This window comes from Chrysochloris asiatica, unplaced genomic scaffold (assembly GCF_000296735.1).
Source record: "Chrysochloris asiatica unplaced genomic scaffold, ChrAsi1.0 scaffold00137, whole genome shotgun sequence".
Lineage (NCBI taxonomy): Eukaryota > Metazoa > Chordata > Mammalia > Afrosoricida > Chrysochloridae > Chrysochloris > Chrysochloris asiatica.
In genome coordinates, this window is record NW_006408655.1 from 8,531,818 (window position 1) to 8,548,949 (window position 17,132).

General features: G+C 39.4%; 1 protein-coding gene across 1 annotated transcript in view; it reads left to right on the top strand.

Moving 5' to 3' along the window:
• The window catches only part of ARMC3 (armadillo repeat containing 3), a 154,640-nt gene extending 141,210 nt beyond the window's left edge, over positions 1–13,430 (top strand). Inside the window, exons 17-19 of the mRNA XM_006869910.1 lie at positions 1,165–1,365; positions 5,393–5,555; positions 13,221–13,430. Coding sequence (XP_006869972.1) covers positions 1,165–1,365; positions 5,393–5,555; positions 13,221–13,430 — 574 coding nt within the window. The remainder of the gene's footprint in view (positions 1–1,164; positions 1,366–5,392; positions 5,556–13,220) is intronic.
• The last annotated feature ends 3,702 nt before the right edge of the window (positions 13,431–17,132 follow it).

A 17,132-nucleotide genomic window follows, 5' to 3' on the forward strand; every position in this document is an offset into this window, starting at 1 on the left:
CTAAAACTCTAGCCCCTTGGTTAGTCACGTAATAAAGAAACATTCCAGCATCCTAACATGATACCCCCCCATTCCAATCATGACTCAGTCCCTGTATCTCAGAGCCCTGCTGTTCCAAGGTTGTGTATATATCTTACCCAGAGAATCTTTCAATAACAAAAGTCGAGGTTTGAATTTTTTCTTAAATTGCCCCAGCTTGAGAAATGCTGAGTGTGTTCTTCCATTTTGGTTTTCTGATTCCAGATCTTTGCACATTTTGTGTAACATTTGGCTTTATCTTCTCAAGCTGATCTTTGAAATTTTCTATTCAGCTCTTGGACCTCCTCAATTCTTCCATTTGCTTTAGCATCTCTACGCTGGAGAGCACGTTTCAGAGTCTCTTCTGACATCCATTTTGGCCTTTTCCTCCTTTCTTGTCTTAATGACTTTTTGCTCTCTTGCTAACTTATAACGACTCTATATCTGAAAGTTTTCATTAATAGTAAATAATACTTTTACTGTTTACCAAGTACATTCCATTTTTAGTAAGTACAGAATTAAGTTGTTAAATGTCTACCCTGTATAGGATTTTTGAAGAGTGGGTTTGAACTGCTGACTCTGTGGTGAACAGTCCATTGCTTACCCTACAGTGCTACACCAGTACTCCACAGAGTTAAGTCCTTTCCCCTAAATAAACGTTGTGTGAGTTTTTGCTCCTGTTTGATGTGGAGATTGTATGTTATGTTTGTTGCTGCTGTTTTCCCTTATTACCATGATTTGAGTAATTTCTCTTAAAAATAGTGATCCTCATTTGCGTTTTAGAAGATCTTAACTGAACTATGAGGTGATATAAGACTGGCTTAGACTCCTTGAAGAGTTAACGTATTTTTTTTCTAATTCAACAAATACTAATTATGTTTATTGTAGATACACAGCCATGCAGCAGTCTAACAGATGATTTTAATAAGATGTGTCAATCACTTACTGTTCTCTTATCAATTCATTTTTCCTACATAATATAAACTTTTCAACTAAAATGCTAAAACTGTCTTTGAAAGTTTGAATACAATACTGTTGTATACCTTAATTCTGTGATTGTGCTTCAGGTTGTCTCAGAGCAGTTAGTGCTTATTCGTTTGTTTAGCAGAAGATGTGATTCCTGTTTGCTGCTCTTTTCTCTCAAAGAAAAGGTAGAGGCAAAAAGGAAGAGGAAAAAGTAAAAGAGGAGGAAGAAGTTTTGTCAGCACCAAAAATGAGTGGAGAAGGAAGCCCCGACAAAGAGTGGTGCCTTCCTTCTGACCCTGACTTCTGTCTTTATGTCTATGAAGTGACCAAAATAATCCTGCCCATAACTAACTTAAAGGAACAGATTGAGGCTCTTGGAAAGTAAGTCATCTAGTCTATACATGTTCACAGGTATGCCTCACTTAGTGGCCATAATATATTTTGTGAAATAGGATGTTAGGTGATTTTGGACATTGTGTGAGCATCATATTATATATAGTACATTTGTATGTATTTGATACACATGTGTTAAATTAACCACCTTGTAAATGCTCTGTCTCTCCCTTAGCACCTGGAACTTAAGGGTTTGCAAACTTGCACCTGCAGTTGATTGCCTCTGGGCATGCATTGCTCTCTGAGCAGCCCTCTGGAAACCTGGTCATTATTGGAAGTTCCATGGGACAGATTGTAGTGGCCAGAACCCAGTGTCTCCCAGTAGACACTAACCTGCAGGGTGGTTGGGTAGTGGGCTTGCAGCAGCCACAACAGCCTCAGCTAGGCTGGAGAGCTGCAACAGAGCCAAGTTGAGCCTTTGGAGCTGAGCTACAGCTGCTATGGCAAACTCAACCGCAACCCTGCCTCTTGGAGCCCTTTCAAGCAAGCTCTTCCTCCTTGCCTCACTGATGTTTTTGAAGTCAGAAGTTGCCCAAACTGACACTACACTGCATATAACTGTAGTTTTGATTTCTACAAAAAATTTGTCTCAGTGATTTTATTATTATTATTTTGCCAATTTTCAGACAAATTGTTGTTGATGTTAAGTGCCATGGAGTCAAGTCTGACTCATAGCGATCCTGTATAGGGTTTCTGAGGAGCATCTGATGGGTTTGAACTGCCAACCCTGTGGTTAAAACTGACCTTGTCGTCCAGTGCATTCTCCTGTAGTGCCATGCCAGAACAAATGCATCATTGTAAAACTGAATTTCTACAACACCCTATCTCTTAGTCTAAAGTAGAAATACAATACATTGAAAAGTTTCTGGGTTTCTATTTGTAATCCCAAGGAGCTCTGGTAGCATAGTGGTTATGAATCGGGCTGCTAACCTCAAGGTCGGCAGTTCGAAATTGCCAGCTGTTCCACGGGAGAAGCATGAGGCTTTCTGCTCCTGTAAAGATTAACAGCCTCAGAAACCCTGTGCAGGGTCACTATGAGTCGGAACCGACTCCACAGTACTTACAACAACAATCTGTAGTTCCATTTCCATAGAAAAGCAGAGCTAGGAATTGGAAATTGCTTAGGGGGAAATGCCTAAATTCTTTCTTTTCCCCAGTGAAACTATTACAAAGCACCTTTAAATGTGATCCTGAAGATGTTATTAATGACTCAAAAGCTTGAAAGTGAAATAATTCCCTAGGTTTCTGGAGCTCACAATTTAAAGGAATCCTACTGTACATTATTTGTAAACTCGTGGATCATTTTTTAATACAAACAGTCATCCCGTGCTTTGCTGCGTTACATGTCTGAATGTTTTGTGTTTCAATCAAGTTTCTTTAAAGAGGGAGTGTAAGATTTCTAAAAGATTGGCAGGCTCAGAGCTCTGCATAAACCAATGGCATTGCCTTCTTCCTTGGAGTGTTTAATCTGATCCCACTAAGAGAAGCCTGAGACTTGATAGTTGGAAGGGATTAGGAACCATGGTGGAAACGGAGGCGGGCATTTGTGATTGATTGACGTTAGCCAGTAGGTGAGCCACTGGGTATGCAACAGCTGCAGTCTCCATGGGAGCTTGCATCTACTCCAAATAGATGTGAGTTGCAGTCATCAACCTAGATGTTACAACTGCAAGTCACACAGCTGCCAACTCATTGACTTCTTGTCAGCCAGAACTGGAAGGAAACATTTCCTGGCTACTGAAGTTTTCCTGGTGACCTTGAGAAATGATGACTCAAGCAGAACTCTAATTCAACTCATTTAACCATTTGTCAAATTTTCTCATGCTTTGTTCCTATCAGAAACATTTTTTATCATCCCCAAATAATTGTCCTTTTAACCTGAGCCTATAGAGAGATGCAGGTAATTGTTTCTACCACTTTTGGTTTCCCAACAATCATTGGCATAGTATACTTGACTGAAGGAAATTACAAGTCAGTTCAACACTTTTCCCCCAATCTCCTCTCTACCCCTTTTATAGACCTTTGTTCTTATTCACTTGACTTCTCATATAGCAAGGAGAAATTCTTTTGCTAAAATTTTTGCAATTCTGCCTTTACCCCCAGAGTGCAAGCAGTGTGTTAGACTTTCCCCCTTATTGTTGCCAGTGATTCACTGGCTTCTTTATTGAAAGCCTGGTATTAGGAGAACACTATGCAAAGGCTGTCAGTTGTGTGGATCATGACAGGCTATGGCCAACATTGCAAAGTATGAGTATTCCAGAACACTTAATTGTGCTCATGAGGAATCTGTACCTGGACCAAGAGGCAGTTGTTCAAACAGAACATGGGAACACTGAATGGTTTAAAATTAGGAAAGGTATGCAACATGGTTGTATTCTTTCACCATACTTATTCAACCTGTATGCTGAGCAAATAACAAAAGAAGCTGGGTTATAGGAAGAAAAATGTGGCATCAGGATTGGAGGAAGACTCATTAACAACCTGCGATATGCAGATGATACAACCTTGCTTGCTGAAAGTGGAGAGGACTTAAAACATTTACTGATGCCTATCAAAGAGCACAGCCTTCGATACGCATTACATCTCAATGTAAAGAAAACAAAAATCCTCACCACTGGGCCAATAAACAACATTTTTATCGTCGAAGAAAAGGTTGAAGTTGTCAAGGACTTCATTCTTCTTGGATCAACTATCAACACTTGCAGAAGCAGCAGTCAAGAAATCAAACGATGTATAGCATTAGGCAAATCTGCTGCACAAGACCTTTATAAAGTGTTGAAGAGCAAAGATGTCAGCTTGAGGACTAAGGTGCGCCTGACCCAAACCATGGTATTTTCAATAACGTCATATGCATGCAAAAGCTGGACAGTGAATAAGGAAGACCGTAGAAGAATTGATGCTTTTGAGTTATGGTTTTGGAGGAGAATATTGAAAGTACCATGGGCTGCCAAAAGAACCACAGATCTGTGTTGGAAGAAGTGCAGCCAGAGTGCTCCTTGGAGACCAAGATGGCCAAACTTCGTTTCTCATACTTCAAACATATTGTCAGGAGGGACCAGTCGCTGGAGAATGATACATGTTTGGTAAGGTGGAGGGTCAGAGAAAAAGAAGAAGATCTCCAATGAGATGGACTGGCCAAGTGGCAGCATTGATGGACTCAAGGGTGGCAACAGTAGTGAGGTTGGCCCAGGATCAGGTAGTGTTTCTTCTGCTGTGCATAAGGTCGCTATGAGTCAGTACCAACTCCATGGCATCTAACAACAACAGGTGAAGTATTACATACTCGTCCTGCCTGACACCCTGCCCCTCACACCTAGATCCTCCTTTCTTATTCCTCTTTTGTCTCCACGTTCTCTCTCCTCTATCTTAGTTGTTAAGTGCCATCTAGTCGCTTCTGACTCATAGTGTCTCAGTATAGGGTTTCCAAGGAGTGGCTGGTGGGTCTGAACTGTCAACCTTGTGGTTAGCAATACAGTGCTTATCATACAGTGTTATACAAGGACTCCAGTCTTGAATCCTATGTAAATGCCATGTCTTTTTCTACATTTAAACGTAAAAAAGCTTGAAAATATTTGTGAAACTAAACATTTGAAAAACCATTCTTTGTTATTTTTATTGTCTCTGAGCTTGTTACTTGAAAGAAAAGCCACATATTAGTATAATGCCTAAAATTTAGATGAAGACATTTAAAACTATTTTTATGAATAAGAAAATTATAAAACTGCACTGATAGAAATTTAGTGTGATATTGATTTGTATTTTATTATTGATGATGAGGAAATTAGCATTCATTTTCTTTCGTCTTTTGAATAAAATTAATATAATTTACAATTTATTTGTAGTTCATTTGACTTCAGTAAAAATGCTAAACTGCTTACAAAATAAGTAAAAATGTTAAAGTAAAGTAAACAATAAAAATCTAAAGGAATGTAGTTTTTATACATATAGTTACCCTCAAAGCAAACAAAACAAGGTATCAAATTTAATTGAATTTATATCAATATAATTGACACAGGTATGTGGCAGAAAAAATGGGTGGTCATATTTCAAAAGACAGACTACATGAATTCAGCTGGGAACTTCACATAAGTGAATTGAAATTTCAACTTAAATCCAATGTCATACCAATTGGACAGATCAAAAAAGGAATCTTCTACCATCGAGCTTTGCTTTTCAAGGTATTTAAGACATTTTTACCTCACATGCCAAAATGTTTTTTTCTTTATCACAGTGTATTGTCCTGATGGAGATTCCTTGGTACAACTTTTCTGGTCTTTTTCTCACCAGTGCAATATTCCATTTTCTTAAAAGTTATCCATACAACTTCTACCAATGTTGTGAAGAAACACAGTTGTTAGCGTTTAACTAGATATTAGTAATCATATATTCTGTATATATGAAGGTAAGTCAATATGTATTGCTATAAAATAATAGAAACCATTATTGTTGTTGTGCCATGGAGTCGATTCCAACTCATAACAACCCTGCATAGGGTTTCTGAGGCTGTACATCTTTACAGGAGTTGAAAGCCTCATCTTTCTCCAACAGGGTAGCTGGTAATTTCGAACTGCTAACCTTGAGATTAGCAGCCCCACTCATAACCACTACGCTACCAGTGCTCTTTATAGAAACCCTTATTTAAAAAAATACCAAATTATGAAGCTTTTGTTTCTTGACTTATCCTCTATCTACATCTATCTACACTTCTAAAGGTAGTGCTTCTTCTATTTCTCTAGCTCTTCCCCCAAAGAATTCTGTGCTCTTCGATATACACCTCATCAAAATGGCAGTTTGGGCATCCTTGATAGGCACAAGTCTTGTTCCTTTAAAGTGTTCTTTTGAGTTTGAGGAACAAAAAGAAGTCAGAAGGATTCAGATCAGGGCTTCATGTGGATTGTGTAAGGTTTCCCAATGAAATTCTCCTAGGACAGCTCTGGCTACCCTCCAAGAATGCAAGAATGAGCAGGTGTATTGTCCTGATGGAGATTCCTTGGTACAACTTTTCTGGTCTTTTTCTCACCAGTGCAGTATTCCATTTTCTTAAAAGTTATCCATACAACTTCTACCAATGTTGTTGTTGTTAAGTGTAATTGAGTCAGTTCTAACTCACAGTGATCCTATATAGGGTTTCCAAGGAGTGGCCAGTGGATTTGAACCGCCAACCTTGCCATTCAAACCAACTTTGAAGTCCACTGCCTTGTCCTGTAGCACCACACCAGGTCTTCATAATAAGCCCTATAACCGTTCTGTGTCATTTGAGAAATTATATCAAGATGACCCTTTGGATTCTCAAAAACTTTCTGAGCTGACAGTGCTGTTCAACCATTTCAAGAGGCAGTGTATGATCAAGAGCCAATGATATAGAAGGAAGAAGCTCAAGGTGCATTGAAGGCATTGGCAAAGAACAAGGTTACAAGAATTGGGCGCTGGAGGCACTCACTCATCTATGCCAAGAAATTTGGAAGAGAGCTCTCTGGCAAAATGATTGGAAGAGATCCCTATTTGTGCCCATTTCAAAGAGATATGACCCACCCAAATGCAGAAATTAATGGGACAATAGAATTAATATTGCATGCAAGTAAATTCTAAAGATAATTCAAAACCAGCTGCAGCAGTACATTGATAGGGAGCTGCCAGAGGCTCAGGCAGGATTCAGACAGGGACTTGGAACGAGAGGTATCGTTGCTGACGTAAGATGGATCTTGCACAAAGCTTTGTTGACAACCCAAAGGCTTTTGATTGTGTGAATCATGACAAGCTATAAACAACAGTATGGAAAATGAGTATCACGGAGCACTTAATTGTGCTCATGAGGAACTTGTACATAGACCAAGAGGCAGCCATTTGAACAGAACAAGGGGACACTGAATAGTTTAAAATCAGGAAAGGTGTATTCTTTCACCATACTTATTTAATCTGTATGCTGAGCAAATAATCTGAGAAACTGGATTATATGAAGAATATTGTGGCATCAGGATTGGATGAAGACTCATTAACAAAATGCAATATGTAGATGATACAACTTTGCTGAAAATGAAGAGGACTTAAAATATTTATTGACGAAAATCAAAGCCTTTGGTATAAGTTGCACCTCAATGTAAGAAAAACAAAATTCCTTAACTACTGAACCAATAAATAACATCAAGGCAAATGGAGAAAACACTGAAGTTATCAAAAACTTCCATTTTGCTTGGATCCACAATCAACATTCATGGAAGCATGAGTCAAGGAAAACAAAACAAAAAAAAACCCCACCAAAAACCTATTTCATTAGGTAAATCTGCTGCAAAAGACCTCTTTAAAGTATTGAAGAGCAAAGATGTCAATTTGAGAACTAAGGTGAGCCTGACACACACCATGGCATTTTCAATAACCTCATATGCATGTGAAAGCTGGGCATGAATAGAAGACCGTAGAAGAATTGATGCATTTGAGTTATGTTGCTGGAGGGGAATATTAGAAGTACCATAGACTGCCAGAAGAACAAACCAGTCTGTGTTGGAATGTTCCTTAGAAGCCAGGATGGACAAACTTCAGCTCTCCTACTTTGGTCATATTATTAGGAGGGGCCATTCCCTAGAGAAGGACACCATGCTTGATAAAGTGGAGGGCTAGTGAAAAAGAGAAAGGCCCCCAATACAATGGATTGGCAGTGACAGCAACAGTAGTCTCAAGTATAGCAGTGATTGCAAGACTGGCGCAAGGCTGGGCATTGTTTCATTCTGTTGTTCATAAGCTCTCTATGAGTCAGTACCAACTCGAAGGCACCTAACAACAACAGGTAAAGAAGAAAGAGAAGGGCATTCTAAACAGAGAAAACATCTTATGCAAAATAAGGGGCATGAAAGACAATGGTTCATTCTGCATTAAGAAAAGAGAAGAAACTGAAAAAGATTAAAGAGATAGTCATGTGATAAGCATGGCAAGGAGTTTGCGTTTGATCCTGAAACCTACAAGTAGCCACTGAAAGTTGCTAAGGGGAAAGGGGTAACCTGATTGTGAAAGACTATAGACAACAGAAATGAGAATGAATTGGAGCAAGGGCAAGACAGGAGATTTGAAAGACTGATTGGTGCGAGAAGTATGAATGGCCTATGCTAAAGCCATAATAGTGAGGCTATGATGAGGGGATATATTTAGAGGGAGATTTAGGCTTAGTAACAGAAGGTGTTGCTGACTACCGAGGTATGATGTGAGAGTTCCATGAGAAGAACAAAATGACTTTCAGGTTAGGAGCAGGGCATCTGGGGGTGATGGCGCTACTCACAGAGATGGCGCACACTAGAGACAGATCCAGTTTAAGAGAGATGTGTTCTTTTGCTCCACTGCACCTCCACAAGTTCTGTGGTTCAAAACTCACCAGCCGCTCCTTGGAAACCATATACAGGGTCACTATGAATTGGAGCACACTCAACAGCACTTAATAACAACAACAACAACAACGATCTGGCATATAAGAGGAGCTGAGGAAATGTATCTACTGTCCCTCTAGCTAGTTCCATAGAGTGTCGCATATCCCAGACCCAATGCCAGTGAGTCCATTCCTACTCCTAGTAACTCAGTGTAGGATTTCCGAAGCTATAAATCTTGTTGGAGCAGAAAGCCTCATTTTTTTTCTCAAGGAGTAACTGGTGGGTTTCAACTGCCGACCTTGGGGTTAGTAGTCTAGTGCTTATCCCACAGTGCCACTAGAGCTCCATTTCTCATAGTCACCTAAAACCAATTCTACTAAGACAATTCTACTTTTCCCTCCTACCTCAAGGGAGTCATACAATTGCCTAGAACTCTCCCACCATTGAAATTCTAACCTCCACTCCTGATACAATTTATCTTTCTACCTCTCTTAAATCCTTCACTCTGCTTATATATAGTTTTATTTCCTCCACCCCACCAACACTCTAATGTATTGGTTCTTGTTTGACTTTGCTTCCCTCCACCCCAACTGGGAGGCTTTGATATAAGTTGCCCACAACACTAATAATTTGCTCCCTAATTCCCCTCATTTTCGTGTACACTTGCCTTCCAGCTAACACTTGACCAACCAATTGTCTGTTCTTTCCACTACTTTTCCCAGGTTGCAGTACACAGCAGTAACTCCTGCCATGGCAGGTTCCTGGTGTCCACCTTTGGGGGGTTGTGCATGCTGCCTGGTCACCCTTTCCCAGCTCCTAGTCTGAGGCTCTTGCTGTGGTCCTTCACCACTTGTGCCCTATACATGCCCTCTTGTCTGTCCCTGCCTTCTTCATTTCTTCCTTCCAAGCAAACAACCTTGTGTTTCCACTTCAAACGGGAACTCATTCAACTTTAGTTGAGGCAGTACAACCCTGACGTTGAAGCTCATACTTTGGAAGTGGGCTCTCTGGCTCCAACTTTAACTCCACCACTTACTGCAACCTTGGCAAAATTAATCTAGCTTCAGCTGTGATTTTGTTTTTAAGTGCCCTTGACTTGGTTCCGACTCATAGTGACCCTGTATAGGGTTTCTGAGGAGCAGCTGGTGAACTCGAACCCCTGGCCTTGTGGTTCAAAGTGACTTTGCAGTCCAGCGCATTAACCCACAGCGACTCCAGCTTCAGCTATTGTTGTTAAGTGCTGTCGAGTCGATTCTGACAAATAGTGACCCTGAATAGGGTTTCCTAGGAGAAATTGGTGAGCTTGAACTGCTGACTTTGCAGTTCAAACAGCTTTGCAATCTGATGCATTAACCCACAGTGTCAAAATGAATTAGTAGCATCTATTCCTCAGGGCTCTATTTGATAATAGGAAATGCCTTGGCATGAAGTAAGAGATCAGGAAATGTTACTTTGGAAAAAATCTTGTGAGTATATATTATTTGTGTCTCTCTACCAGCCAACCATAAGATTGATGATTTAAACCTAACACTCACTCCTTGGAAACCCTATACAGGGTCAATATGAGTCAGAATCAACTTGACGGTACTTAACAACAACCCCTAGACTGCCAGTGCCATGTATTTATATTATTCTGTGTTTGTGTTATAGCTGACTAAATACCAAGTAGTCTCAGGTTAGATAGAAGCTAAGGTTTCTGGGTATTGCAAATGGTTAACACTCTCTGCTGCTAACTGACAGGTTAGCGGTTCAAGTCCATTCAACAGTGCTTTGGAAGAAAGGCTTGGCAATTTACTTCTGAAAAGTCAGCATTTCAAACCATTTGGAGTACAGTTCTACTCTGACACACATGGTGTTGCTGTGACTCAGAATTGGCTCAAAAACAACATTTTTTTTTGTTTTGTTGTTATTAATTCTAAAAAAAAAAAAAAAGTACAGACAGAACAAAACCCAGTGTTATAGAGTTAATTCTAAGTCATTGTGACCTTATAAGACACTAGATCTGCCCCACAGGATTTCCAAAACAGTAATCTTTATAAGAAGGAGCTCTGGTAGCATAGTGGTTACGAATCAGGCTGTGAACTGCAAAGTCAGCAGTTGAAAACAACCAGCTGATCCATGGGAGAAAGATGAGGCTTTCTGCTCCCATAAAGATTTACAGCTTCGGAAATCCTGTACAGGGTCGCTATGAGTTGGAACCGACTCCACGGCACATAACAACAACAACAATCCTTCTAAAGCAGACTGTATGTCTTTCTCAGAGCAGCTATTTGAATCACCAACCTTTCAGTTAGCAGATGAACACTTAACCATTGTGCCACCATGCTCTAAAAATGACAACCATGTGTTTGTCATCTTAAACTGCCCAAGAATATGTGGTGCAGTCATTACATAGTAAACAATCAATACATTAAACTAATTCATTTACTAATTAAATATCGGTTTGAGGACTAAGTTATGCCTGACCCAAGCCATGGTATTTCCATTTGCCTTATATGCATGTGTAAGTTGGACAGTGAATAAGGAAAACCACAGAAGAATCTATGCATCTGAATTATGGTGTTAGAGAAGAATATTAAAAGTTCCATAGACTTCCAGAAGAACAAACACATTTGTTTTGGAATAAGTAGAGTCAGAATGCTCCTTAGAAGCCAGGATGGTAAGACTTCATCTCTCATGTTTCAGACATTTTCTCAGGAGAGACCAATCCCTGGAGATGTCATGCTTAGTGAAGTGGAGGGCAGGGAAAAAGAGGAAGACCGCCCAAAGAGATGAACTTACATGGTGGCAGCAGTAATGGGCTTGAATGTAACAAATGTGAGGATAGTGCAGGACCGGGCAGTGTTTTGTTCTGTTGTGCATGAGGTCACTATGAGTTAGAACCAACTCTATGGTACCTAACAACAACCACAATTAATTCATGAAATTAATTGAGTAATTAGTTAAGTAAAGTATTAACTACATTGTTCTTGTTACTGTTAGGTGATGCTGGATTGGTCCCGACTCACAGCGACTCTATGCACAGTAGAATGAAACACTGCCCAATCCTGCTCCATCTTCAAAATTGTGATTATGTTGGAGCCCATTGTTGTTTCTACTCTATCGGTCCATCTCACTGAGGGTCTTCCTCTTTTTCACTAACACTCCACTCAAATTCTGATTATTAATGCATGCTTTCAGCTGTTTCTTCTCATTCTGAAGTTGTGTTCCATCAGCAAATGAAAGTCCCAAAAGCTTTGATTCATTGTTGTTGTTGTCAGGTGCCATCGAGTCGGTACTGACTCACAGTGTCATTAAAGTCAACTGTACTTTGAGGAGTTAGCGCTTTCTCAGTTGTGTTTTGAGTGCCTTCCAACCTGAGTTGCTCATCTTCCTGCACTACATTAGACATTTTTTCATTGCTCTTCCCAAGGTTTGCAGTGGCTAACCTTTCAGAAGTGGTTCACCTTTCCTTCTTCCTAGTCTGAAAGCTCAGCTGAAACCTGTCCACCTTGGGTGATCCTGCTGGTATTTAAAATGCTGACGGCATAGCTACAAGCAACACAGCAACACATAAGCCACCACAGGATGACAGACTGACAGACGAGTGGTGGAATCTGTATATTTAAATGCACAGGTTATTAAACCAATAATTCTTACATTTATGTATTTAATACTCTGTGCCAGCAAGCTAGTGCTGTAAGCACTTTACACATATTAATTCACTTCATCTTTACAAGTTCTCTAAAGGGAGGTACTGCTGTTATCCTCATTTCACAGATGAAGAATAGAAAGAAACACAGAGAGAATAAGGAATTTGTGTGAGCTGATCCAAAATTCAACCTCAGGCAGTCCGACAGCTGAGCCAGCTCTAGTATCCACTGTGATATGGCTAAGGAGTTTCTAGATTATTTAAAAGCGATCTTTTTTTATAATCACAAAATCAGGAATAACCAGAGGGCAAATTGAAGAGACTACATCTAAAGAACATTAAGCAAATCCTGACCTGTGTTAGCAGGCTGCCCGAGAAGGAGCAATCGCTCAGAATCCTACTTTTCCTGCTTCATGGCACCATCTACAGAATAAATCGGCAAGAAATAGGTCCCTGTCAATTTGATTCCTCCATGCAATACCACTGCATCTCACACCAAGAGAACAGCCTAAAAGTATCATAAGCTTGATAAATGCACTAGTGCTGAAAGCCCACGGAATAACTTCTCCAGATACATTATCAATCATGTGCTAGTTCAATGCAACGTAACTGCCTGGAAAAATGACACTTCTCAGCAGGACCTACACACAGATTTTTGGTCTACAGATGCTTCAAGGAGCAAGGGAAACTTATATTTTATTCATTCTACCATCACAGTATCACATATTTTCAGTCTCCTATCTAAGCATTCTTTGTATGCATTGCATAGTTCGATTTCAAACTTAGTGGGCTTTACAACTAAGAATCTTTCTCCACCCCCTGCCCGCCACCCTTCGTTGAAATCTCTTTTCCTCCCACAGGCACTGGCTGATAAAATTGGCATCGGTTGCTCTCTAGTCCGCGGGGAGTATGGCAGAGCTTGGAATGAAGTGAAGCTGATGGACAAATCTCGTAAGGGAGTGATTGGGTGTCTACCTCCTCCTGAAACATATATTGTTGATCTCATGTACCATCCAGGTGAGCTGATGAAATTACGAAGTAGAGAAGCTGATCTTTACAAATTACTTTGAACTGTCAAGCAAACACAAGTGGGGCTCAAGTTCATTCTGAACCCATTTTATGAAATTCATCAATTGATTTCATTTCTTTGAATAAAGATATTATAGAAGTGTTCTCTCTTTGTAGAAATGATAGCACTTGGATTGAATTTTGTTGTTTTTGATATTGAACTTTTTGCCAAGAGTTCACAGTCTGATTGGTCATACTGTTTCCTAAGGATTTTCTGTCCTTTGAGAATCATGTATAAAAGCATTCGGCCATTGTCCCAGGACATTACTGTAGCTTCAGGACTGCCATTGTCTGCCCACAATGTTTCAGGTACACTGGCTTAAACAAATGCTGCATTTTTTAAAATGTCTTTACCCATCCCCTCTTACTTTCATAAAGTGAAGTCATCAATAGTTTCAACACTTATAAATCAATTTTAATATTACAGACTTTCTTCTGAAAAAGTTAATGTTTTTAAAAACCAAACATTGAGGGCTTTCTTTAATATACTTCATTGAACTAAAAATGATTTCTATAAAATCATTTCAAAAAATTGATTTCTCTTGGCCTTGTCACTGTTATTTTGGAAATATACCTTCAGTTAAACAATTCTGATTTGCTGTTACACATTTTAAGGCTGGTTCACCAATGGACAACATTTGAAATTTTGTGATTTTAAAAATCTAAGAGGTTGCTATTAAAAAATAGAAGTACGCTTTTTTTTTAACTGAAGAATTGTGTTTTCAGTATTCAGCACAAAATGGGGACCACACACCTTTCAAATGGTAAAACAAATAAAAACTAGTAATAGGGTGGCTCTCGTGGGGTACTGTATTTTCCAGACAGGCTGTCAGTCTAACAGCAATGATTAAGTAATCATTGTCCAAAAAGGTATTTTAAAGTGAGTTTGATTTTAGCAATTGAGGCTAAGATTATTCTGTATGAACTGATCAGTAATTTCAAAGAATGCAATTTTTTAAATTTCAATTAGAGCTTCTTATTTCAAATGGTGTAGCAATTATATTTACTGCGCATTTTCATATTAAAGCATGGCCTATAGGATACAACGGTCACCACTCATCTGTCAGTTTGTCGTACTGTGGTGGCTTATGACTTGCTGTGATTCTGAAAGCGATGCCACCAGCATTTTAAATACCAGCAGGGTCACCCATGGTGGACAGGTTTCAGATGAGCATCCAGATGAAGACAGACTAGGAAGAAAGAGTGACAAACTACTTCTGAATATTTAATCACTGAAAACCTTATGAATAGCAGAGAAGCACTGTCAGATATAGTGCTGGAAAATGAGCCTCTCAGGTTGGAAGGCACTCAAAATGAGACTGGGGAAGAGCTGCCTTTTCAAACTAGAGTTGACCGTGATGACACAAATGGAGTAAAGCCCGTGAGAGAAAAGCCCGCGGGACCTTCATTTGCTGATGGGGCACAACTCAAAATGAAGAGAAACAGCTGTAAATATCCAGTGAAAACTGAAACATGGAATGTACAAGGTATGAATCTGGGAAAATTGGAAGTTGTCAAAAATGAAATGGAATGCATAAACATACGATATCTTAGGTATTAGTAAACTGAAATGGACTGGTATTGGCCATTTTGAATCTGAAAACCACATGGTTTACTATGCTGAGAATGACAAATTGAAGAGGAATGGTGTTGCATTCATTGTCAAAAAGAACATATCCAGATCAGTCATGAGGTACAATGCTGTCTGTGATAGGAAATATCCATGTGCCTACAGGGAAGCCCAGTTAATACCACTATTATTCAAATTTACACACCAACCACTAAAGCCAGTGAAGATGAAATAGAAGAATTCTACCAACGTCTTCAATCTGAAATCAGTCAAACATGCAATCAAGATGTATTGATCATTACTGGTGATTGGAATGCAAAGGTTGGGAGCAAGGAGGAAGGACCAGTAGTTGGAAAATATGGCCTTGGTGATAGAAATGATGCTGGAGAACGCATGTTGGAATTCTGTAAAACTGGTGATTTATTCATTTCAAATACCTTCTTTAGACAGCAAAAGAGATGACTATACACATGGATCTCACCAGATGGAATACATAAAAATCAAATTGACTACATCTGCAGAAAGAGACAATGGAAAAGCTCCATATCATCAGTCAAAACAAGGCCAGGGGAAGACTGTGGAACAGACCATCAATTACTCATATAAAAATTCAAACTGAAGCTGAAGAAAATGAAAACAAGTCCACGAGAGCCAAAATATGACCTTGAATATATCCCACCTGAATTTAGAGATCATCTGAAGAACACATTTGATACATTAAACACTAAAGACCAAAGACCAGAAGAGTTCTGGGATAACATCAAGAACATCATACATGAAGAAAGCAAAAAGTCATTGAGAAGACAAGAAAGAAGGAAAAGGTCAAAATGGATATCAGAAGAGACACTAAAACTTGCTCTCCAGCATAGAGATGCTAAAGTAAAGGGAAGAAATGAGGAAGTCCAAGAGCTGAACAGAAAATTTCAAAGATCAGCTAGAGAAGATAAAGCCAAATATTACACAAAATGTGCAAAGATCTGGAATCAGAAAACCAAAAAGAATGAACATGCTCATTATTTCTCAAGCTGGGGGAACTGAAGAAAAAATTCAAGCCTCAATTTTCGTTATTGAAAGATTCTCATGGCAAATTATTGAATGATGCAGAAAGCATCAAGAGAAGATGGAAGGATTGCACAGAGTCACTGTACAAAAAGGAAATGGTTCATGTTTAACCGTTTCAAGAGGTAGCATATGATCATGAGCCAATGATACTGAAGGAGGAAGTCCAAGGTGCATTGAAGGAACTGGCAAAGAATAAGGCACCAGGAATTGATGGAATAAAAATTTAGATCTTTCAAGAAAGTCAGGCGGCACTGGAGGCGTTCACTCATCTCTGCCAAGAAATTTGGAAGACAACTATCTGGCCAACTGATTGGAAGAGATCCATATTTGTGCCCATTCCAAAGAGAGGTGTCCCAATAGAATGCAGAAATCATCGGACAATCTCTTTGATATCCTATGCGAGTAAAGTTTTGCTAAAGGTAGTACAGAAACAGCTACAATCATACATTGACAGAGAACTTCCAGAGGTTCAAGCTGAATTCAGAAGAGGCCGTGGAGCGAGGGATATCATTGCTGATGTCCAATGGATCTTGGTGAAAGCAGAGAATACCAGAAAGATGGTTACCTGTGCTTTATTGACTACGCAAAGCCTTTCAGTTGTGTGGATCATGACAAGCTACGGACAACATTACGAAGTATGAATATTCCAGAACACTTAATTGTGCTCATGAGGAATCTGTACCTGGACCAAGAGGCAGTAGTTCAAACAGAACATGGGAACACTGAATGGTTTAAAATTAAGAAAGGTGTGCGACAGGGTTGTATTCTTTCACCATACTTATTCAACGTGTATGCTGAGCAAATAATCCGAGAAGCTGGGTTCTACGAAGAAAAACGTGGCATCAGGATTGGAGGAAGACTCATTAACAACCTGTGATATGCAGATGATACAACCTGGCTTGCGGAAAGTGAAAAGGACTTAAAACATTTACTGATGATGATCAAAGAGCACAGCCTTCGGTATGGATTACATCTCAATGTAAAGAAAACAAAAATCGTCACCACTGGACCAGTAAACAACATTCTTATCAACAGAGAAAAGATTGAAGTTGTCAAGGACTTCATTCTTCTT